Here is a 24,069-nt window from a genome sequence, read left to right as displayed (position 1 = left end):
GCCCTGAGTCCCTCTAACTGCACACAGGTGGTAACTGCGCCAGAGAACCAACTGTGCCGGTCCTTTCCCCAACGACCTCCAGGCAATTTGCGTGGGGAATCAGGAAGGCTCTCCTTGCTCAGCATCAGAAGTTTTTTCCGACTTCAAAACACACGTCGGAGGTAGGTTTGGGGGTTTCATTCTCCATTCCTGGAGAGAGACCTAAAGCAAAAATCCACAGAGAAGCAAAAGAAAAACAGGCCTGCGAGGGAGCGGAATAGAGATGGAAAAAACTTGGGTGAGAAGTTATGATAGGAATGGAGGAAAAGAGGGTAGCGGAAAGTAGAAAGAAAGGAGTCCTATCAACACCAAAGTTATGGGGTTGTCGACGCAGCCCCTGTCTATTGCGCCTGCGCAGTGCTACCTCCTTGGGCACCCCGGCAGCTTCCCGCCGCAGAAGATTTACTCGTCTCTCAGCAACCATTCACTCGAGGAGCCAATCAGAGGGCACCTTTCGCCCTGCCCGGGCCGTCAGCGCCCAGGCGGAAGGATCCTGTGGGCGCCGGCTCCGCCCCGCCCCGCCCCGCCCCGCCCCGCCCCGCCCCTTGCTCCCCCGGGAGGGCAGGCTAAGGGGCGGGGGTGGGGGCGGTGGCGGAGGGCGGGGGCGTGGTTAGGCCGTATAAGAACGGAGGGGGCGGCGGCAAGACGGCTCACTCAGTGCCGCTGCCCGGGGGCTGTAGTGACCGCGCCGCTCCTACTGGGGGGCTGCCCACGCCAAGGACCTGCCTCTGTGGTCTCCGCCGCCGCCCAGGTGAGTCCACGGCCCCCTCCTCTAAAGGTGCGAGGATGCACAGTCCCGGAGAGCCGCGCGCTCTGCCTTCGGTGGGGGGGTCTACCCCGGCCCAGCAAAGCTCTAGTCTTCGCCGAGCCTGGTGGGGGCGCGGGGCCGGAGGGGGAGGTGCGGACAGGTGCCGGGCCCCTATGCTCCCTTTCCCTCCCGCTCCCGCGACGTCACCCCCGCCCCCTAGACGGACCAACCCCGTGGGCCAGGCGAGACGCTCCGAGAGGGAGCTACAACTTTCCAGAGACTTCGGCTGGGGCTGGCAAACTTCAGCGAGTTCCTGCTGCGCGCGTCCCGCTGACTGCGCAGTGGCCGGGCGCGGGCCTGACGGCCGAAGAGTATGTGATGGGGGCCTTCGGCTCCTTCCCCGGTCCGATGGCGCCCGCGCCACCCCTGCCTCCCTTGCGGTCATTCGGGCTCGCCCCGGCGCTCCCGCGGGCGTGCATACCTCGGCCAACCGGTCAAGAGAGAATTCAAATGCGGCGGTTTCGGAAGGCGCAGTTAGGGACGCAGCGGTCGGTGACTGTATCTGGCCTGGGAGCCCGAGCCGGGTTTTGAAGGAGAGGGCGGAGATCCCTAACTTTTCCTGGGTTTTCACTAGACTGGGGACCCTGAGAGCCGCAAAGAGATCCAGTCGAGTGACTGGTGCGCTGCTCCTCTCTCGGAAACTCCTCGGGAATAGTGCGTCGGTGATCTGGTTCCTCCCTTTGTAGGAGTGAAACTTGCTTAGCCTGTCTACTGAAAGCCACGGCCGTCAGTCAATTTAGCTAGCGGAGCCGCGGGCGGCTTAGAGGCACGGTGCCCGGGAGGTGTCGCAGTCCAGATCGCGGCGGTGGGAGGGAGTCGGACGAGGGGGACGAACCTGAAGAGATACAGGTTGGTAACCTGCACACCTAAAGGCCGAACACTTGCCGGAGAAAACAGAACGGAGCTACCTCGAAGGAAAGGGAGGATTTCCAGGGAAATGACTGGCGAGTTTCTCTGGAGAATGTGAGATGACCCGGGCTCACTGGAACCTACTGTTAGGGCTGGACCCCGCGGGAGGGATCCGCTCAGTTGCCTTGCCCCCCACCCCTTCTTTTTTTTTTTTTTCTTTTTGTTCCGAAGGGAGGCTTCTGAAGGGTTGACTAAATCTTTGTCTTAGGTAGGGACCTGCTGTCATTGAAATGTCCATTTGTTTGTAATGGAGTTATAACATGCACACCGTGGAGTGTTGCAGGGCACTTATTACAGGAAGCCTTTGTAAAGACCGTGTAATCATTTGTATTGTGACAGTTGGTATTCAGGAGATTTGGTAGGTGGGATGGGAACCTGAAGCTCCCCAGGAAGTAAAGTGAAGATTATTAAATCCTCCTGAAGTAGGCTCCTGGCCTGGCCCAGCTGCCTGCAGCGGGTGGTGATGGTGGGGGTGGGATGTGAGTGGCCATTGTTGGCTACACTAACCTTTCAGCGTGAGTAACTTGGCAGGGAAGCCAGCTGGCTAGTGAGCCAGAGCTGTCAAGGGGGTAGGAGTGCTTACCAGGAATTGCGCCTTCTTAAATCCGCAGAGGTGTTATGGAGGGACTGAGTCCTGAACTGGAGACCCTGAGACCCTGCTATCCAAGGGGCTGGGGGTGGGCACTGGAAAACGCTGACTCTCTCCCTTTCAGGGAAGCTTGGAGGTGAGCCAGCAGGAGTTCTGCCCTTTGACATTCTTGTTTGTGAAGATAGAAAATTTAGTATCTCTGGAGTCAAGCTTTTACTTGAGATAACTCAAAGCTTGTGTCTTAAGGTATACCCACACCTTTAGAGTCCACTTATTCTCAATAAGAAGTTTTTGGAAAGCAGATTTGGGTATATTGTATATAATTGTTCAGGTAGCTGTGGATAACTTTAACATCAAAGTAAAAAAAACAACAACTTTTTTTTCTGCCTCTAAATTGTTACCCAAACAACAGTCCCAAATTTCCTAAGTTACTGTGTGTGCAGGGAATAAGCAGCAGCACTCTGAGTTTCTTCCACGATACCTATGTTGTATCCAGAGATTAAGCTGGGGCAATTGAAGGAAAGGATTGGCTGGCACTTGGCCTGTTTGTCAGAATGGCCATGATTTAGTCGAGCGCCCGGCTCTGCCTACTTAGCATCCTCAGCTCTCCTGGGAGTGCAAGTAGCCATCCGAATCACATCCTGAGTTGCAGCCAATCCCCGGCCCCACCCCCACCCCCAGCAGTGCCCCACTGAGTCTGCGTCGTCCTGTTCAAAGCCAGGCCGGCTTGTACACATTGAGCACTGCCCATCAGAACACAGAAGTCTTCACACTTATGACAGTCTGAGGAACTGCCTGGCAGTAAAGATAACTTCCTGTGGACTATAGCGTCCTTGTTCTCCCAGTGCCAGAAACTTGGCACATTCGATACAAAATTAGAAAATGTCATGATTTTTTCAGCTGCTCAATTATGTAGTACCCTTGTCTGGATTTTCATCTTTGATATGTTATGTGTATGGTGTCAGTCCCTAAAGAATGACAAGCCAAGAACAGTGAACGGATGTGGTAAACCCTTTCAGTGTTACCAAGAAAACATCTTGTAGATACCCAGGACTAGTTTCATGAGTTAAGTTAAACCTGTGATGATGTGTTTGGGTTTCTCAGTCTCTGTGTTTGGGTTTCCCAGACTCTAGGCTGCATCTTGTTGTTATGGGATGGGGGCGGGACTTAAAGGGAAGCAACGCAGAATCTGAGGTGTTTCTTGCGATAAAACATTACTCGGGTTAGATAAGGGCAATTGCTTTTGTGTGTTGTCACTGAGGTAAACAAGACAACATAGAAAAATGCTTTCTGCCATCTTGGTGTTTTGACTGTAACATGTTAAATAAATTGGCATAAGCAATATTGTGATGAAGCCAACACCTCTGTGTTTCAAGAAACGCTTATGTGTTTAAAGCCATTTGGGTACAGCAGTAGTGCTGATCTGTGATGCTTCCGGAGCTGCTGGTCTCGAACTTTTTTATCCTTTCACTACATGATTAATGAGGAAGTCAATTTTGGAGTTTAAATTGTTTAGAGGAATTCTAAATGGGAATGGCATCTTTGTATAGCCCAACTGTGTAAAGAAGCCTTATGAATTGTTTAGAATTCATAGATTTTGTGCAGCTGGGCCCTGTAGCCTGTTCTAGAACTGTTTGCAGAACCTCTTGGAACAATAGGGGAAAACAAATGTGAAGAAATAATTGCTGACGTTAAGCAACTCTCCACGTAGGATGTTTTTTAGTCTCGGAGCCTTTGGGAGTCTTGGTCACCCAACTGTATAAAGTGTTTATTTCTTGGATAACAGTGACCGAGTCTGTAAGTGGTTAAGTGCTTCCGAGGCAGGCATTTGTGCCAGGTGCCAAGGAGGCCAAGGGAATGGTATGTGAAAAGGCCCGTGGAAATGCTCTGGATGCAAATGGAGCTGGGCCAGCCTCAGAATGTCCTCGGGCACTTGGATTCTGCTGATTTGTTGCAGCCACTCGCATGTGAGCCCCAGGAAGGCAGGAGTCTGTGCTCATTGCTGAATGCCGGGTGCCAGGCCTGCGTGCCTGTTAACTAGGTCCACTGCCACTCCTCCAGAGAGGGAAGCACCTTTCAGGGGATGGTGTCCTGGTGGGCCAAGGTGCTGGAACACATTTTTGGATCGAAAGCTGCAGGCCCAAAATGCTGGGTGGCTTCGGGGCCTCTTAAAAACAGAGGCCTCCAGGGTGTAGGTTTGGAGCCCATGGGCAGTGACGACTAATTGGCTGACAGCTGGAAGTCCTCAGGCCTAGCTCCAGAACCCACTCCCTTCAAGCTCTTCCTCTCTGCCCATCCACCCAGCACAGCCTCACAGTGCTCACTCAGCCTTTCTCTCCATGTTCACTCGGCTGCTTGATCTGCTGAGTCTTTCTCTTTTTGAACTTTTTGTTTCCCGCTGCCATCGCTGACCTGGTTTCGGTCTGCAGACCGCTGCTTCATGAGAGCGGCAGCCCAGAGCCTCTCTCTCCCTCCGGCCAGCTCTCCACCCACCACCTCCAGCACCTTCACAAACCTCATAGGAACTACGCCTCCCTCTAGAAGACTGGCTTCTTCTGGGACCTGTACCTTTCCACCTTCCATTCGTTCCTGACCCCCCTTCCTAACTGCCCTCCCTTACCTCATGGAACACACAAATATTTGAACAAGCTAATGCTCCTCCTCCTTCCCCATATTCTGTTTTGACCTAGTTCTGGACCCTTCTCAGAAACTTATGTTCTTACCCCACCTGGTGATGCCCGTATCCCATCCCCTCCTCATCAGTACTTCTTTTCAGTTCTACCTTGTACCTTATTTTCTGTTTTTTTTTTTTTCCCAAACCTGATCTTAACGTTGGATGAGCACAGAAAATTCCACATCTGTCTCTATATTCACTCCCTGTAAACGCATTTTGAGAAGAAAATTATCCATGAACCTTGAACTAACTGCTCCCACCATCTCGTATCAGCATCGTAAGCGTTTCTCGCCCTGCGTAGTCCTTACTAGAATGGGAGCAGGGGTGATCCTTGCCTGGAATGCCACCCCATTCCCCCAGACATGCCCTGTTTATCCCTGACCCATGCTTGTGATGGTTGAGGGTGTCAGTACCACTGCAGCCAACTGACTGTGCGTGGGCTTGGCCAGCCCTGGGAAGGGTGCTGATCCAGACACAGAGATGAACTGGGTGCTGCCTGGGCACCTGCTGTGTGACCAGGTGCTGGCCTGAGGGTGTTGGATGAGGCATGGGCACTTCTGCTGTCTCCCATGCCCAACCCCTTTGTTATCTTCATCCTCCTCCACTCCCCCCACCCCCTCCCCCGCCTCTGAAGCCACCTTAGTTGTGAGGACACCTGGGTTCTGGCCCTGGAAGCACCACTATCTCTTCAGATTTGACCTCTTTAGTTTCTTCATTGTAAGAAGGACAATAGAGATATGAATCACGATTACATTCCTAGTAGTCACATTACAATAAACAGGTGAAAAAAAATTGTTTAACCCGTCATGTCAAATACTATCTTTTCAATGTGTAATCAGTATAAAAATATGAATGGGTTATTTTACTTTTCCCCCTTGTACGCAGTGCTTGAAATCCAGTGTATATTTTATGTAGACAGCACATCTCAGTTTGGACTTGTCCCATTTCAGGTGCCCGACGACTTGTGGTGCATTATCGGGTGGCACAGATCCAGGCCATCTGCAAGAAATGTTTCATTCTCAAATCCTGATTCTCTGTGTGTGGGAGTCAAGAGTTAATAACAAGAGGTTTTAGAGAAGGAGTGTGAGCTAGAATCTAAGCTCTGTGAGGGCAGATATCTTGGTCTCTTGCTTCCTCACGGATTGTACACTCCTAGAGCAGTGCTCGGAATGCTGTAGGCACTCTGATATCCGAAAGAATGAAAGGAAGCTCAGTCATTGTGGCCTATCTAATCATTCACTGTGTGTGTCAAACCTGACACTGAAATACAGGATGTTTGAGTCCCAGTCCTGCACTCGTTCTCTTGTTTTTCTATAGTTTCCTAGGGAATAATCATAATGTTATAGAATTTCAAAGAATTGCAGGTAAAAATCTTCTGAGACTGGCTGGGGATCGGGAATCCAAAATTTAATTAGTCAACAATTAAAACTTGAAAATGGGAGAAGAAATAGCTGTTATGTAAAAGGTGTCTACAAGATGCCTGATAACAGCAACACATGATGCTGTTTGATGTTACTTGGTAAATGCTCATTTGATGACAAGCATCCCAGTGAGCCATAATGCATGGTCGGGCTCACACAATGGGGGACACCAAAGACAAGGGGGTGGTTTGGCCATTGGTGCAGAAATAGACATCACTCCATGGTCTCATTGCTTCACTTAAATCCTATCCCTTCAGTCCCTCCCTGCCTCCTCATCCTCCCACCTAATAAATTTCTGTTCTTAGCAGTATCAGAGGGGCCACTGAGCCTGGTGGTCTTTGCTCTGGCTGCCACCATGCTCAGTACCTGGAGGTCAGATACCTGCTATGCGAGTTAACTCTGCAGGGAAGGATCTGTGCAAAACTAAAACTGGCATGGAACTGTATATGTAACTCATGGAAATGAAGGCAGCTCCTGCTAGGTATCAGCGAAGGGGGTGTATGTATTCAGAGTCAGAGAAGTGCTGTGGTGCATTTGAGCAATTGAGAGTTGATTGTCCCTTTGCTGATAAGGCCCAAGTATGCTGTTTGTGATGAGATGGGGCTTTTAGCTGACTGAGTTGTCCTTTTAGACAACTGACAACTGTTCAAAGCTCTGAACCAGAAAGTTAGATGGTAAAGTAGCTTGTGGACATAACCATTGATAAAACCTGGAAGCTCTCAGCCCTTAAACCCTATGGATTGTATGTAAACTTGTTCATCTTTACTGTAAGGTCTCCTTGGAATCGTCCTATTTTCTCAGCCTAGTCAATGTCTGAAACTGTGGGACCGGCTCTGGGGATCTCTTTAAATGAGTTCAGACCAGTAACATCTCTGCTTTAGAAAGAGGCATTTGGTAGGAGGGAGGGAGGTACCCAGTAGCAACAAGGATTATTTCCAGTTCCAGTTGTGTATGTAGTATAATCATGCTGACACCTTGGAAACATCAAGGCTTCTATGCCTCTCTCCCTTCCAAAGATATCTATGTTCTGATCTTGTTAATATTTGCATTTGCCACGATTCAGGGTATTCCTTTAAGCACTTGAACTTCTGTGGTGTTCCTGTTATAACATCTGGGCCAGTGTTTTGATTCTGTCTCATGCTGTTTTGCTGCCACAGCATGACTTCTTCCAGTGTTATCTCTCCAGCCACACTTGCTTAAGCATCCTATTTTGAAAGACAGGAGCGAGCTTTCTGTTCGGAGTCATCTTAGGGTGGGTGTCTGTGGGTGGGGCCCAGGCATTGATAGCTAGGAAAACTATATGTTGGCATCAGTGGGGAGGGGCGGCTGGTAGGTGCCTCTCTCCGGGAAAACCTGGGCAGAGCGAGGGGACACTTGCCTCTGTGCCTGCTTCCGCTTCCACCTGGGACACTCTTTGCCTTTGGCTCAGGCAGCATCACAGTCACAGTGGGAACTGAACCAAAATTTTTGACTCTAGTAAACATCAGAGCTAAATGGCCAGGAGGAGGCTGATAACTGAGAAAACAGATTGAGGCTTCTGGCTGAGTGTGCCGGGGCTGAATGAGAAAAGACCACCTGCTGAGTTGTTGTATCACTGACCTGAGAACTGGGCATGGCTTTGAGGCAAGGGGCACTTTTTATTCTGACTGAGGTGGAGTGTGTCTGCGGGTGGTTGAGTAAGCAACTGTAAACGTTGTTGTTGTTCATTTGCTCAGTTGTGTCCAACTCTTTGTGACGCCATGGACTGCAGCACCCAGGCTTCCCTGTCCTACACCATCTTCTGGACTTTGTTCAAACTCATGTCCATTGAGTCAATGATGCCATCCAGCCATCTTGTCCTCTGTCTTCCCCTTTTCCTCCTGCCCTCATTCTTTCCCAGCATCAGGGTCTTTTCCAATGAGTCGGCTCTTCACATCAGGTGGCCAAAGTATTGGAGCTTCAGCTTCAACATCACAACTTCAGCTGCAAACATAATTTCTTGGAAAAAGTCAACAAAGAATGTATTTTCTTATACTTTTAATAAACAGGGCATTATTGTATCTGGTTCTGTTGCTCTGGGCTGTCTGCTAACGTAAACTCTTATTCCATGTACATAAACCACAGGTGTGCGTCTTGGTTATCTGTGACTTTGTAGTGTGTTTTGGGGTGGTGGGAGAGTTTTCAGAATGTAGCTGCCTTGCAGGTGCTGGGCTCATCCGGAGGCCTGCCAAGGGGCTGGCAGACAGAAGGCTTCCTCAGGCTGCTCCCTGGTCCTAGATAACTTTGGCCTTCACCACCCTAGGAATTCAAGGAGTGAAGGAGGATTTCACTGCAGAAGACTGAATCCCTGTTGACCCTGGTTTTTCTGCTTTCTGCCCACTTATCTGCTGCAGCATATATGAAGTCCATGGTCATTCCAAGCGCATGACTCTCTTTCGAGGATAAAAGGTTGCCAGGGGTCAGACTACATGCTGATGGGAAAAGAGGCAGGTGTCCAGCCTTAGGTTCAATGTGCAGGCGTTTGTCAGTCTATTCCAGGAGTTTCTGTTTTCAGGTGTGTTCCAGCTCTCCTTCCTGCATCAGCCCTTGGAGTCCTGGTCACTTCTTGCCAATTTGTCTACCTCCTCTCTGCAGCTCCAGTGGGGTTATCTGTTCTCAGATCCCATCAAATTGCTCTCTTGTCTGCAGGAAGTATCCTGTTCTGTTGCTTCGTCAGCAGATTCACAGTCCTGATCTTCCAGTCACCAGAGCAACTCCCAAAGGCTGCTCCTTTATTCTGTGAGCAGAGCATGCACCTTAGCTGCAGATCCAGACCTGGATCAGCTCATTCTTAAAAGCTCCCTCCTGCGCTATTATTGTTTCCTCTTAATGCTCAGCAAGCTGACTGCCCCAGCTCCTTCCATTCTTGGCTTCCCTGTCCCTTCCTCACTTGCTTTCTCTGAAATCACCACCACTCCTGACCTGGCCAGCATCCTGGAGCTTCCTCAGAAGGGAGTATCCAAGGCCTTCACCTCTCAGCCATTGTTCCTTTACAACACTCATTCTCATGACTATTTAGCATGTCTGTACTTAGTTACGTTCAATTCTGGTGGCTCCCACCAGGCTGGATACACCCTCACATCCGTGATGCTTTTGAGGGCGAGAGTTCTGTGCTGACAATTGTTAGATACTTTGGTTCTAAAGACCTTGCTTTGCCAGTTGCTGTATGGTATTACTCCACCTAGGGGGCCTTAGCACTTCTGGCCAACTTCTTTCCCACCATCTTATTACAAAGCTTCATACCTTTCTTCTCTCTTTTCTTCTTATTGCCATCTTCTTCCTACAGCTTCCTGAGCAACCAGCTTACCTTCAAATCCGTGCTCTGACCCCAGCATGTACGCCAAAGCTACCTGCCTCCCAGGAAGCCTCCTAAGTCCCATTTCTGTCTCTTCTGAGTGGTGTGTCCTTGGACAGTTAACACTGTGTAGTCTCTCTGTTCCCTAGCTTCCCCACCTTTAAAAGTAAGGAAATAGTATCTCCCTTGCAGGATTGTTTAAGGAATCAAACAGGTTGACCCAGATGAACTTCCAGCACTGTTTTGCTGCCTGTTTGTTGTTGTTGTTCAGTCGCTCAGTTGTGTCCAACTGTTTGTGACCCTGTCGGCTGCAGCTTGCCAGGCTTCCCTATCCTTCACTGTCTAGCGGAGTTTGTTTGAACTCATGTCCATTGAGTAGATGATGCCGTCTGTTTGGGACATTGCCAGATATTTGGTTTAGTGGCTCATAGGGCACCGACCTGGGGCCGTCTCTATAGGAAGAGCCCCTGAGGCTCTGCACCTCTTAGTACTGGCCAGAGCATCTAAGCATATGGTAAAATTAAGCCAGTGAGGAAAGGATGTGGTTGAGAATTAGTTAAATGTTTCTGTTATGAAACAGCTGATGTGCAGGCACCCCCGCCGTGAGAACTGGGATTTCCTGCACCCTGGCAAGGGCTTCAGTTCACTGGTGCCTCTCTGAGGGGCACCTCTAAGCCACCGAATCCTGATTCACATCTTTTGCTCAGCTGGAGTCTGCGCTCAACCTGGCAGTGAAGGCTGGTTGACTGAAGCTTTGCTGTCTTTAGTGTAAATGGTGGTGATGAGGAGTGATGGGAAGACAAGGTGTCATGGTTAAATAGTTAGCAGAAGGCAGCTTTCTCCCTTATTTGGATAAGACCAATAAAATTTATGTTTCAGAAAAGATCACTTTGGTAGCAGCAAGAACTGGTCATCCCAGTGTACATGTGGGTGTGTAGCATGAGCTTACTGCCCTCTCCCCACCTGCCACTCACTACTGGCAGAACTCAACCTGCCTGGAATTTGCCACCAGTTCTGAGAGTCAGAACATTAGCTCCAGAGTTGAGGACTTGGGGTCAATTCACTTGATCTTTCCTGATCCTTATCCTTTGTGTGGGCTTCCCCGGTGGCTCAGACGGTAAAGAATCTGCCTGCCTGCAATGCAGGAGACTGGTGTTGGATCCCTGTGTCAGGAAGATCCCCTGGAAGAAGAAATGACAATCCACTCCTGTATTTTTGTCTGGAGAATTCCCCGGACAGAGGAGCCTGGTGGGCTACAGTCCATGGGGTCCATGCAGAGTCAGACACGACTGAATGACTTTTACTTTCATGTAGAGTGCTTGTACGGATTGATGGCCTTGGACATGGAGTGGCTTGTACTAAGTGCTCTTCTGTCTGCTTGTCCGCACACCTGTACACCTTCATTTTATAGGAAAAAAGAAATAGGCCCAGAGCTGTGGTTTCCATTCACTCAGCTAGATGAGGGAAGAGGTGGGATGGGATGTTATGATGTGTGTTGCTATCTACTTTCACTTCTATTTAAATTCTCTAGGATTTTATAAGCAAGGAAATAGTTCCTTTTTGCTTAAAGTGCCCTCGGTTGTCCACAGAGGAGAAGAGTTCATGTGGAACATGGCAGCCACGGGCACAAGGTTCCCCCCAGGGCCAGGAACCAGGGGTGGTGAGGGTCTTTGTTCCATATACACACACCTCCCCTGGACTTTGACAGCAGGCTTGGTCCACTGTCCACGGCCGAGTCTCTGACCCTGAGCTGGAAAGGGTCACGAGGAAGATCCAGACCATTGAGTTAACACCTGGTTAACAGTATGAGGGCATGTTGTCGTCAAAGGAATGCTGAACAGTGTTTGAGTGTCTTTGTGTTCTGAGCCCACAGCGGGGTCCAGGGCAGAGGCGCCGCTCAGTTGCCTGTGGGCTGGATGGAGAGGCTGCCACAGCCGAGAGCACCCTGATTCACACTGCAGTTTTTCCACAGAACCTTCTGGGACGTCCATGACAAATGTCGGGACCTAGACTTAAATACACACCATTCTTTAACTTCACAGATGGACCTCTCCACATGTGCTAGGACTCTGGGTACTTCTTCCTGTAATGCCGGGCGCACAGAGGAATCAGTGCTGATTTGACACTAGCCCTCGACCATAAGGCTTGAAAGTATTACGAGTGCTCTTAGCATTTGTCTCCAACCTGACCACTTGCCTGTCCTTCTGCTTGCCCTAAGTCCCATCATGCTTTCATAGTCTCTGTCACTCCTGTTTCTGGGGTCTAGATAAACTAGGGAGCAGGACTGAAAGTGAAAGTGAAGTTGCTCAGTCGTGTCCAACTCTTGGCGACTCCATGGACTATAGCCCACCAGGCTCCTCCGTCCATTGGATTCTCCAGGCAAGAGTACTGGAGTGGGTTGCCATTTCCTTCTCCAGGGGATCTTCCCGACCCAGGGATCGAACCCGGGTTTCCCACATTGCAGGCAAATGCTTTACCCTCTGAACCACCGGGACTGGAAATAGCTTTTTTTTTTTTTCTTTTCAGTGAAGGCTCAGAGTGGTTTTCAGATCCAACTGCCTTGAGTGTGCCAGGCAGTGGGAAACAAAGATAAGTTAGACATCCTCTTGTCCTCAGGGAGCTTGGTCTCATCTTCGGGCTTTAGTTCATCTTTTCCTCTTACCTTGTGCTGCCGTCTCTGTAAAGCTGTTTTCCACTCATGTGTGTATTTTATCCTGCTGCTTCAGCCAGATGCTAAAAGAAAAGGGAATTTAAGGGTACCTAAGATAGTTGTTCATCATGAGACAAACTTTAGAAGATTAAGTAGCTTAAACTGAGCAGGCAACTGCTCATCCTCATTTGTGCCTGAAAAGGTGCCTTAAAATCAATGAGATATCATGGTTGCCAGCTTTCCCAATTTCTATTGAGCAAATTCAATGAATCTGCTTCTCAGGCAGTAAAAGGGCAGTAAAAAGACAGTAAAGACAGTAAGAAGACAGTAAAAAGTACTTTAGTTTGAATTTACCAGGCTTCAAATTATTTTGTGTTCTGTTTACTATTTTGTTAATTCTGCTAATTAGAATTTGCCTTTAACCAGGGCCTTTCATGAGTTGAGACTGTTTCAAGTAATTCTCTTATATGGGGATTATATCAGTGTTGATCTCTAGTAGTTAAAAACTACTGTGACACAAAGTTCTGGTGTGTAATCTAAGCACTGGGGCCTATGACTTAGATTTATTCTAGTAATCCCACGTTTGTCTAAGTAACTTGTAAATGTGCTTTGGTATTTGAAATTGTTTGGCGGGATGAGGGAAAACGAAGGATTTATTTCTAATAGTCATCGTTAACTTATTTGGGACACTTCTCATAAGCTAAACCACAAATACAAACACAACCTAAATTTGAGCTTTCAATAGCTTCAAGAGCTTCTCCAGATCTAAGTCATGGTAAATCGAGAGAATTAAAAACTATACCATGGGGACTTTCCTAGCGTTCTAGTAGTTAAGACTCTGTTTCCACTGCAGGGGGCATGGGTTCAGTTCCTGGTGGGGGAACTAAGATCCTGCATAACAAGCAGCATGGCCAAATAATTAAATAAATAAAAGCTATTTTTAAAATGATGTTTCTATCTGCAACAAACAGAGAAAACCTCAGGCTTCACGACTGAATCTAAAGAGTAACTAAATGGACAAATGTGTATAGACCAATTCAAGGCTAGCAAAAACAAAACAAAACAAAACACCAACTATACCATGGACTTAGCATATGTCCCACACTGTGCTTTTATATAGACTGTTTTTTTTTCTGAGAATTAACTCCATTATTCATATATGTGTCAGAAGTTGTTGACATGGAAGATGCCAACCATAGGCATCTTGGGTTCCTGAAAAAGTGTTTATTGCATTTATTAAGGTTCTTGCAACTGCAAGCAATAATCAGCAGCACCATGAGGATAGCTGCTGTTGTTGTTCCATCGCTCAGTTGTGTCCAACTCTTTGACTCTATGGACTGCAGCACGCCAGGCTTCCCTGTCCTTCACTCTCTCCTGGAGTTTGCTCAAATTCATGTCCACTGAGTCAGTTGATGCCATCTAATGATCTCATCCTCTGTTGCCCTCTTCTCCTCTTTCTCTCAATCTTTCCCAACGTCAGAGTCTTTTCCAGAGTCGGCTCTTTGCACCATGTGGCCAAAGTGTTGGAGCTTCAGCTTCAGCATTTAAGGTTGATTTCCTTTAAGACTGACTGGATTGATCTCCTTGCATTCCAAAAGATTCTCGAGTCTTCTCCAGCACCACAATTTGAAAGCATCAATTCTTTAACACTCAGCCTTCTTTATGGTCCACCTCACATATAGCTATAGACATATAGCTCTCTCACTATAGCTATGTGTATAGACATAGCTATAGTACATCTGAAATGGGAAATAGTAATTCTTGTGAAACTACAGAAGACATTTTTGTATGTTAAATAGAATGACACTAGACGAGTTTTTTTTTTTTTGTAAAAGACCCACAATGGACGTCTTCTTTTAGACAACACATAAGTAGAAAATTGCATAATAGCCCTTCCAGATCAGAACTGTCCCTCCTCCTCATCCTGCCTGTCTAGAGATCAGTTTTTAGGCTGAAAGTGGGGGAAGCTTCTAAGTGCATTTGGTGTTGATACATGGGTATGGGGATAGTGGGATGGGCTTCAAGGAAAGGAATTAAAGAGAATAAACAAGGTAGCAGATTAGAAGTTTCATAGGGGAGAGATTTTGGAACATGGCTCATAAGATTTTAACTTTTTTCAATTAATATATATGTAAGTTCCAAATTCAAAAGAAATAAAACAAGTTTTCTTTGTACCCTAGCCTGGAAGTGGTATTTGATGTAAGCTGAGCTTATGTATCCTTTCAGGGATTTTTGATTGTATAAGCATAGACTTGTGCCTTTACACACACAGTTTCAGACTTGATTTTTTATTAATCTTCATAAGCATTTCATATTCATACAGATAGAGCTACCACCATTCTTAGGGACAACTGCATGCATTTGTATCCTGTTGTATAGATGCATCAAGTCATTTAACCTTCTTTACTGATGAGTATTTGTAGCTTTATAAATAATGCTTCAGTGAATATCCTTGTGCATACTTGCAAGTATACTCATAGAATAAAATCCAGGGTAGACTTCCCAGAAGTAGAATTGCATGCCAAAGAACAGGTCCACTTAAAATTGAGAGTCCCACATTTTTCCTCAGAGGGAACCCATGGGCAGTGTACCAAAAGTGTCTGCTTATTGGTCTTTGCTAGTCTGATAGATAAAACTGATACATGAAGTCTAAATTTGCCCATCCCTTAAGGTAAGGTTGAATATGTTATAGGTGTCTGAGCCACTGTTATATCCTCTGCCCTTTCTTTTATCTTGGGGTTCTAGTATTTCTGATGCATGAGAGCTCCTTATTTGTTAAGGAAGTGAGTACTTTGTCTAATATTATGAGTATTTTCCTACTTTTGTCTTCTCACTTCTTTATAGTGTTGTCACCTATAGATATTTTAATTTTTATATAGGCAAATGCATCAATTTTTGTGACTGCTGTGTGATTTAGAAAGGAATACCTATTCTGTGTAAATTTACATAAATTTCATGTTTTTTCTAGTACTCTTAGGGCTTCATCTTTTTTACACTAGAAGATGAAGTCTTTGATTCATCTTCTGGATCTTAGATTGACACAAGCAAAGAGGCGTCTTATTTTTTAAATCTAAATAACTATCCAAATGTCTCAATTTTCCCTTTTCTATTTTGAATGCCTTCTTTATTATACGGTAAATCCCCTTATGTACTAGATTTTCCTTCTGATTTGTAAAAATTCTGTTTTATAAATTTGTCCATCTTTGTGTGGCAGTACTATGCTGTTTCAATTTTTGTGGCTTCATATCTCCTACCAGGCTAGTAGACCTCTTTCCATTTTTTCATAACTTTTTTGACTGTTCTGCCCCTCCTCCCATTAGAACCTTACAAAATTTCAGTCTAAAATAGATTCTAACTTTGAATCTATGGCAAGTTCAGAGATTTAAAAATATATGAACATTTTCATGCATATGTACTCCCGCACCTTCCCACTGCTCCCCACCCCCTGCCCCCCGCCCCGCCAACCAAGAACAAGTGATAGCTTTCCTCATATTCTCCCAGGTCTAAGATGTCCTAGTTCTAATGTTAAGAGTCACTGTTCTGGAGGTGGAACAGTCCTGACTTTAACTCTAGATGACTTTTTTTTTTTTTAAACAAGTCCTTAAAAGTGAGGACAAAAGTGATTCCTACACCTGTTCACCTCTACAGCATTATTGAGTTTCTTCCTGGAGGTTTTCTTAAAATTAATTGTTCCTCCTTTTCCAAGTACTGATTGAATCTCAGCTCCTGTGTTGCTGTGACTTCTCATGCCCATATCAGAAATACGAACCTTGGAAACACACTAAGATCTGATACACAGTGTAAAGCAAGTTGTGTGTTTATAGGTAAGTCAGCGTACCTGGCAGAAATCTGTGTCACCAAATCATAATTTAGCAGGGTGTCGAAGCAGAGCTGGAGCCATGATTTTCTATAGTCATTTGGACTTAATTGTGTGGTGTCCTGCACAGTTGGCACAAGTGTACTTCATGCTCTGCCCATCATCATTAAAGGGGCCACAAAGAACCAAGTGTACATAAGAGCATGTTAAAGAGAGATCTCTACTGTCCCAAATTTGACTTGAAGCCAAAGGCCAGCCACAGTAAATGTCAAATATTTCATCACAAATTTCAGTTGGTATTGATAGCATAATCTAGATAGCCCAGGGCTTTCTAACAGTGTCCAAACAGGTTTGCAGGGAAAGTTTCATCTTCCCCTTGACAAGTATGCTTCAGCAATAAGCAGAAGGGCACCCATCCTGCACCGGTCTTCCTGGACTCTACTCTGATCACATGATCATCCACCTTCCCACTGCCAACCAGGAAGTTCAGTCCCCTAACCTCCCTACGAAAGGGAGCCTGTGATCTGACTTGAGGAGAGAGGCGCATGATGGCCAGATTGGACAACTCACCAGGTTCTTGACTGCCTGCTGCCTTCTACCGCAGTGGAGCTCTCTTGTGGCCTTTCTGCTGGCTCATATCCCTGCCCCATAAATGAGCTTTCCTGTGACTTTCCTGTTTGCCCCAGTCAACTGACACTTCTTTCTTCTGCCTTCATATTACATTTTCTTTCTCATACTGAGATGTCATGTTCTCACTCTCCTTCTTGCTGGCCAGCTCCTGGAAAGCTGCTTGTCTTGGTATGTCCATTAGTGCCCCCAACACAGACCGACAGCCGTGCCATCAATCTGAGCTCTGCAGATAAGGCAAGGGCCCCGGGCACCACCAGCACAGGACCGAAAACCCAAGTTGGAAGCCCAGGACTACGCGTCCTGGGTGTGCTTGCAAAGGCAGCAGCTTCCAGTGAGTGAAGCTGCAGGTCCTTGGGATGGATTTTGTGTATGTAGCAAGTCAGAGAAGTGAAGCGGGTGGCAGACCTCTCTGTTTGCTGCGAAGTCTGAGGACAGCACCTCAGTCTCTTCCATCCATCTAGCTAATGCGTGACCCATGTGGAGCCACGGCACCTGGACTTTCTAATATATCTGTTTTTGTCATTCCACATCAGAATTTCCAGGGATCTGTTGTTTTGCTTTCTGAACAGTATAACTTAGTTGCAAGTTGCCAGGGTAACTTTGTGGCTCTAGCAGGCGATGTTGGAGAAGCATGCTTTTCTCCTAGTGCATACTTGCTCTGCTGTGTCCAACTCTGCAACCCCATGGACTGAAGCCTTCCAGGCTCTTCTGTCTATGCGATTGCCTAGGCAAGAATACTGGAGTGTGTTGCCATTTCTTTCTCCAGGGGATCTTCCCCACCCAGGAATTGAACCTGCATCTCCTGTGGCTCCTGCATTGGCCGGTGGATGGATTCTTTACCACTGAGCCACCTGGGAAACCTTTTTCTCCTAGTACTGAGTGCTAACTTTGTTTTCCTTGGGTAGGTTGAAGGGATTCTTTTTCAAAATAGAGTTGAAAAATCACACTTCCCTGAGGAGGTTTCCCACATCCTGGGTGGGGCCTCCTTGCTGGGTCAGCAGTTCCAGTACTTAGGTGACCTAACCCTTTCTTACTCAGGAATCTTGTCTTTCAGACAATTTCTTGGCCCAGCCCTGGATGACAGGAGTGTTTGTTACAGGGCTGACGGGTCCTGAAGGTGAAGAGGGTACCAGCATACTTGATTCTAGCAGGACTAAGCCTAAAGTTGAGAATCCATCTATTCATGGAAGGAAGAAATCTTCTTTTGTGGCTCCTGTGTTCTGTGTTGGCATTGTGGCCTGTGTGTCAGCCAGCTCAGGATGTAGATAGGGAGCCAAAAACAGGAGAGGCAAAATTAGCAAAACCTATAGACCCTCTGTTGAATGATGCTGTGTTTTGGTTATTTGGTTTAGTAAGTTTGTCTGCTTGCCCTCACACACAAATTCTACCCCCACCCTACCTTCATGAAGACAAAATGGGCAAAACAAACACACCGCATAGAAAACAAAATGCTCAAGTTGTCGGATTGGTACAGGGTAAGCTGATGTGTATTTTGACCTCACTCCACGCGGACACTGTTCTAGACGTGTTTAACTCATTTAATCCTCACCATAGCACCCGACAGCAGGTACCACTTGGCAGTAAGGAGGATGTTCAGAGAGAGACCAGCCTCGTTTCTGAGTCCCCAGAGCTGCTTTGACACAGAGAAGTGAACCCTAACTCTGTTTCTCCCCCCTCCCTTTCAGTTTCCCTGGCAACAACATCCCCCAAGATGGCCGAGGAGAGCAGCAGTACCAGGGACTGCGTGTCCTTCAGCGTGCTCACCTGGGACCAGGTGAGCCGTCTGCACGAGGTCCTGACTGAGGTGGTGCCCATCCATGGCCGAGGCAACTTCCCCACCTTGGAGATCACACTCAAGGACATCGTGCAGACTGTCCGTGGCCGGCTGGAGGAGGCAGGCATCAAAGTGCAGGATATCCGGCTGAACGGCTCTGCGGCCGGCCACGTCCTGGTCAAAGACAATGGGTTGGGTTGCAAAGACCTGGACCTCATCTTTCACGTGGCTCTTCCCACAGAGGCCGAGTTTCAGCTGGTCAGGGATGTGGTGCTGTGCTCTCTCCTGAACTTCCTGCCGGAGGGCGTGAATAAGCTCAAGATCAGCCCCACGACCCTGAAGGAGGCGTACGTCCAGAAGCTGGTGAAGGTGTGCACAGACGCTGACCGCTGGAGCCTCATCTCCCTCTCCAACAAGAACGGGCGCAACGTGGAGCTCAAGTTCGTTGACTCCATCCGGCGCCAGTTTGAGTTCAGCGTGGACTCGTTCCAGATCATTCTGGACTCCCTGCTTTTCTTCTACGACTGCTCTGGCCATCCCCTGTCCGAGCATCTGCACCCCACGGTCATTGGGGAGAGCGTGTATGGGGACTTCGAGGAAGCCCTGGACCACCTGCAGAACAGACTCATCGCCACCAAAAACCCCGAGGAGATCCGGGGCGGGGGGCTGCTCAAGTACAGCAACCTCCTGGTGCGGGACTTCCGGCCCACCGACCAGGATGAGATCAAGACCCTGGAGCGCTACATGTGCTCCCGGTTCTTCATCGATTTCCCCGACATCCTTGAGCAGCAGAGGAAGCTGGAGACCTACCTGCAGAACCACTTCGCCGAGGAGGAGAGGAGCAAGTACGACTACCTCATGACCCTGCGCAGGGTGGTCAACGAGAGCACCGTGTGCCTCATGGGCCATGAGCGCAGGCAGACCTTGAACCTCATCTCCCTGCTGGCCCTGCGCGTGCTGGCCGAGCAGAACATCATCCCCAACGCCAGCACCGTCACGTGCTACTACCAGCCTGCTCCCTACGTCAGCGACGGCAACTTCAGCAACTACTACGCGGCCCACCCCCCACTCACCTACAGCCAGCCCTACCCCACCTGGCTGCCCTGTAACTAACCTTGAGACCTGAGGGTTTCCACAGGGGGGAACCCCCCACCCCCACCCCGGGCAGGGCAAGGCTCAGGTAGGGGAGCCTCCTTCTAGATGTAGGTGTTTGGCTTTTAAAGCAGAACTCAGCTCTGATTCGGCTTTTTTTTTTTTTTCTTTGTGTGCCCATTGGAATGGGTCTCCAGTGTATCATGAGCCAAGGGACCTGCTATTCCAGTGCCACTTTGGAAAATGCTAAAGGAAGTATGACCTCTCCACATCTTTCCAAAACAGACAGTAACACGCCACATCCTGAACGTCTGAGCTCCGGGCAGTTGTTGAGATTGGGAAGCACGTGGGCAGTGCAGGAGGAGCCTCAGTTGCTGGGTTCCTCACTGGAGCCTAGGGGAGGAGATGTCAGCCCTCACTTGGAATTCTCAGCACTTAACATGAAAGTCGTGCGGATGGTCTTATTTTCTTGTATCTGTTTTAGTCAGGCAGAAAAACTGATAAACATGAGGGTGCTCTTGTGGCTTAATTTTTTGTTCAAGGGGCTAAATTGCTTATGTTTATTCTCTGTCAGCAGAGCTGAGGATTTGTCTCAATAAACCAAAGCCGATAGCTGGAGAATTTATGATCTGGTTGGATATGGTTTATGGTTTAGATGCTATGCTATCTCAAGGAATTGTGAGGTATTGCTGAGAGAAAAAAAAAATGACCTTTTCTTGAAATGTAACTTGAAAAACAAAATAAAATATGCAACATAACGTTAAGTAGAATTGTGGTGGTGGTGGGGGGTGATTGTAAATAGGAAACGTGAATGTTCAATCTTTCTTTTCTTAAGTAAGGAATTCTTGTTGAATGACACTTGCCCCTGCTTATCAGCTCATCGCTTTTGTTTTGCTCTTCCCAAGACGAAGGATGGTGCCGAGTCTAGAGTCATTGCAGTAACTGACATGAGGGGCTTCCCATGTTTTAATTGGAAACCCATTCTGGTCACATTCCAAGTATGACTGGCTGTTTTTTTCTGGAGTACTCTGGCTGATTTTTGTTTTTGTTTTCTTTTCAAAAAATAGTGGTTTCCTTCTCCAGGCTTTTTGGACAGCAGGTGAACACAGGAACGTCAGTAGATCCGAGTGACCTGTGGAGCGTTCCGCACGTGTGTGGACTGTGCTGCTCACACAAGCACCAGGTACTCACAACCTGGTTTGAAATTGCTTTAGATTCGCACCTGCTGTCCCTGTGCTGCATGGGAGGTGGACACTCCTTCCACTGGTGGGGCCTTGTGTGCGTGCGAGCCCCCAAGGCACCTCGAGAGGATTATTTCTGGTGTATTTGGGAAGAATTGAGAGAATGAAAAAGAATCTTCCTTACGCTGGTAGATTGACTGTACTTGTTTATACTCGCACTTTAGAAGGAAAACAGTGTTATTCTCTAGTCTGAAGCAAGCTTAGTAAATGGGAGAGTTCTAGGCCACTGTTGCTTTCCCAGTAGGTTTAGATAAGGGACTTTGTGTTTTGAGACTTTTTGTGGGATCTCTTAGAAAGCATCACTTTAGGGTATCAAGGGCAGAGAAACGCCATAGTGCCAGCCAGCTTGGTTTCTTAAGTGATTTAATCAAATCCATACTCCTGATTTTGATGTTTTCCTGTGGCCATAAGAATCCCAAGCCCTGAGTGATTGTTTTCTCCTTGCTTGAAGCAATGAAGTTACAATAATGTTTAGTAGAAAAGGAGTGGTTTACCTTTTTCTAAAGATTATATTTTCAGGGTTTTTTTGTTCTTGTTGTTCTGGAATGTGATGTCTTGGTCCTCTAGAAAGCAGATCAAGTGTGACTGAAACCCAGGGCTTAGTTGGTATCCCTGTTGTGGACAAGGCGAATAGAAGCCACTTCTTAGTGTAACTAGCTCCTGTTACCTGTGAGCTGATAGTTACAGTTGACTCTGCTGGCTTTGAGTCAAGACTGGTTCTGCATGGAGGGGGCCCTGGGGTGCTTCAGTGTTAAAAAGGGCAGTGAAGAGTGAACCCCAGCTTTAAAAACTATGTGATCATCCACAACCTTAAAAGGCTGCCATTGTGGTCAGATGGCAACATGTTTACACAAAGATAACAGATCTGTTTAACCAAAGCTTTGAAATATGATGAAGCCGCCAACATAAGCACTTGCTCACAGAAGTCAGTATTGCTTCTACTGGAAGAAGGCTCATGGATCAGGGTAACCAGGGTCCAGATGAAGATGGGGTCAGAACTGCATCAAATAATTAAATTTCCAGTTTGACCTTGGAGTTCTTTCTACTTCCTTTTTTTTTTTTTTTTCCCTGTCTGGTACTAATCCTTTTAGGATGAAGGGAGGCACAGAAGTTGCTAGAAATCTCAAGCCCCTGAGTTCTTTACCACCGCTGCAGGATGGCCCTTCACCTGAAGTTCTTGGTCAGCCCAGCCATTTTGAAGTTGGAGAGTAGACCTGTGTTCTAGAACCACCAGGGTAAAAAAAATGCACTCTCCGAAGCTGCACTCGCAAACACCTCCTGGGTTAGCGGTGTCTCTACCTGCTCTAGGAGCCTCTGGCCTGCCTCAGGATAAACCAGGTAACCTTGAATTTCAAGTGTCTGGAAATTCTAGCTGGAACCTGCCTTTTGTGCTGCTCACACAAGCACCAGGTACTCAGAACCTGTACTGAGTCCAGTGGTTCCTCTTCTTTGTGTATTGAGTAACGTGAAACTTGGCAGTGGCCAAGGGCACCACAGTTCAAGAGCAAGTTCTAATATAAACGCAAGCAGCCTCACGTTTGCTTCAGGGCTCCGAGCAGTTTTCTGATGCTTTCTGCAGGCATGCAGCTTGTTAGCCCAGCCTGCTTCTTGGAGTCAGGTTGAGCAGCCGCAGGATTAAAGCAGTACCTATCCCCCCTTGTGTTGGCAGAACAGGACACATCAAATTCCTGGCCTTGAGCTTCATCTCACCTTTAAATCTTCCCTTGGCAGTGAGACGCTATTCCTCACTCCATAATTTCAGCTCTGAAACCAAACTACATCACTGACACCTTCAGATCAGGGTTCCTGCTGACTGCATGTGGGAGGTGGCATGGCTCACAGCTGGGACCTGGCAGATGGAGAGAGGTGGGTAGGTAAGATGCTAGGTTCCTAATATGTGGTAACAGATGTGGTTTGGCATTCAAGGTTTGTTTTTGTTTCTTTCCCCCAGTTTGACTTTTTTTTACCCCCTGGGGATTAGAGTCACAGGAGAGCTGTGTGTTAACCTGTGTTTTGTGGTGATGCATTAGTAATCAAATTGCTAAAAGCCCAGATCTTCTTGTCCTTCACCCTCTCTGCTGGCACTGGCCCATTGCCTTCACAGTAGATTAGAACTAGTACTGCCTTGTGAACTTTGGGAAATAGTGCCACTCAAAAGCGACTTCCTAACTTGAGGAACACCTCCTTTTTAGTTAACTTTCTGGTCCCGGTGCCTTGTTTTAGGATGCAGCTGGATTCTGAGCTCAAACTTCCTCTTCCAGAGAACAAATGTAGTTGTGAGCAGAGACCCTGATGCTCCCCAGGGAAGTTGCTTCCTGGGTATGTGACTTGGGCTCCACACTGGGGAAGAACCATTGGTGTGGACTCTGTGAGGTGAAAGAGCTTCTAGTTGCCAAGGCTGGATTTGAATTTTTCATCTGGCAGAGACCAGAATGTCACAGCTGACTTTGGAACATACTCTGGTTCGGCCAGTTCCATTCAGAGCACCGAGGGAGGGGTGTATAGCAGGGGATATATTTTAAAAGACCAGGCAACCTTTCAGGATTATTTGTGGAGACTTCCAAGGTGAGGATCAGGAAAGAAAATGCTTTTTTGTGAGGTCAAGTTCTAAATCTTGTTTACTATCACTTAAAAAATAGTTTTAAGTGGAAGCAAAAGAAATTGCTTAGAGTTTTGCCTGGGCTAGTGGGAGTTGGTGTAAATCGTCAAGTGTGTTTGCATACGAAGGTGAGAAGACCATCCACTAAAGAGGAAGTCGTTAAATAATATGGATCTCTGGGCGTTTTAAAACTCAAGCCATCTGGTCTTTTTTTTTTTTTTAGTGAATTTAAAAAAATTGCTACTTTAGGAAAATTAAGTCTTTATCCATTAATTTCCAAATTACTATAGATGAAAAGATACAAATTAGACTAAATTGAAAGCTTTTTGTTATTCTGTACTTGCATAGCCTTTCCAATATTAATTTCCGAGGTTGTGTGAGGTTTCCTCTTTGGGGTAATGGCCACTGACCTTCTCATGGGATGCAGGTGAAATCACTTGTCAACGCAAAATGTGTTAGAACTTGATGAAATAAAGCTTTGAGTTTGAGAAATAAAGATTTATTTAAAAAGAC

The 24,069-nt window shown here is 47.2% G+C and overlaps 1 protein-coding gene and 1 long non-coding RNA gene across 4 annotated transcripts in view; one reads left to right on the top strand and one right to left on the bottom strand.

Moving 5' to 3' along the window:
• LOC139182151 (uncharacterized) overlaps positions 1-1,553 on the bottom strand; it is a 12,749-nt gene extending 11,196 nt beyond the window's left edge. The window contains exon 1 of the long non-coding RNA XR_011565717.1: positions 1,269-1,553. This is a non-coding gene — a long non-coding RNA (uncharacterized lncRNA). The remainder of the gene's footprint in view (positions 1-1,268) is intronic.
• Positions 139-24,069, top strand: TENT5C (terminal nucleotidyltransferase 5C). 3 transcript variants are annotated; one of them, XM_070785835.1, is made up of 2 exons: positions 139-161; positions 18,536-24,069. In XM_070785835.1, the coding sequence occupies exon 2, from the start codon at positions 18,562-18,564 to the stop codon at positions 19,735-19,737; it is 1,176 nt and encodes a 391-aa protein (XP_070641936.1). In that variant the 5' UTR covers positions 139-161; positions 18,536-18,561; the 3' UTR covers positions 19,738-24,069. The 3 variants fall into 3 exon arrangements, with proteins under 3 accessions (XP_070641936.1, XP_019813746.2, XP_070641935.1); XM_019958187.2 differs by lacking the exon at positions 139-161 and adding an exon at positions 657-790; XM_070785834.1 differs by lacking the exon at positions 139-161 and adding an exon at positions 1,563-1,696.

The sequence above is a fragment of the Bos indicus genome, chromosome 3 (genome assembly GCF_029378745.1).
Source record: "Bos indicus isolate NIAB-ARS_2022 breed Sahiwal x Tharparkar chromosome 3, NIAB-ARS_B.indTharparkar_mat_pri_1.0, whole genome shotgun sequence".
Classification (NCBI taxonomy): domain Eukaryota; kingdom Metazoa; phylum Chordata; class Mammalia; order Artiodactyla; family Bovidae; genus Bos; species Bos indicus.
The sequence above is the reverse complement of the archived record's forward strand: the minus strand, read 5'-3'. Positions and strand labels throughout refer to the sequence as shown.

Coding starts and splice junctions, on each gene's coding strand:
- TENT5C (XM_070785835.1), top strand. CDS start 18,562: ATGGCCGAGGAGAGCAGCAGTACCAGGGACTGCGTGTCCTTCAGCGTG.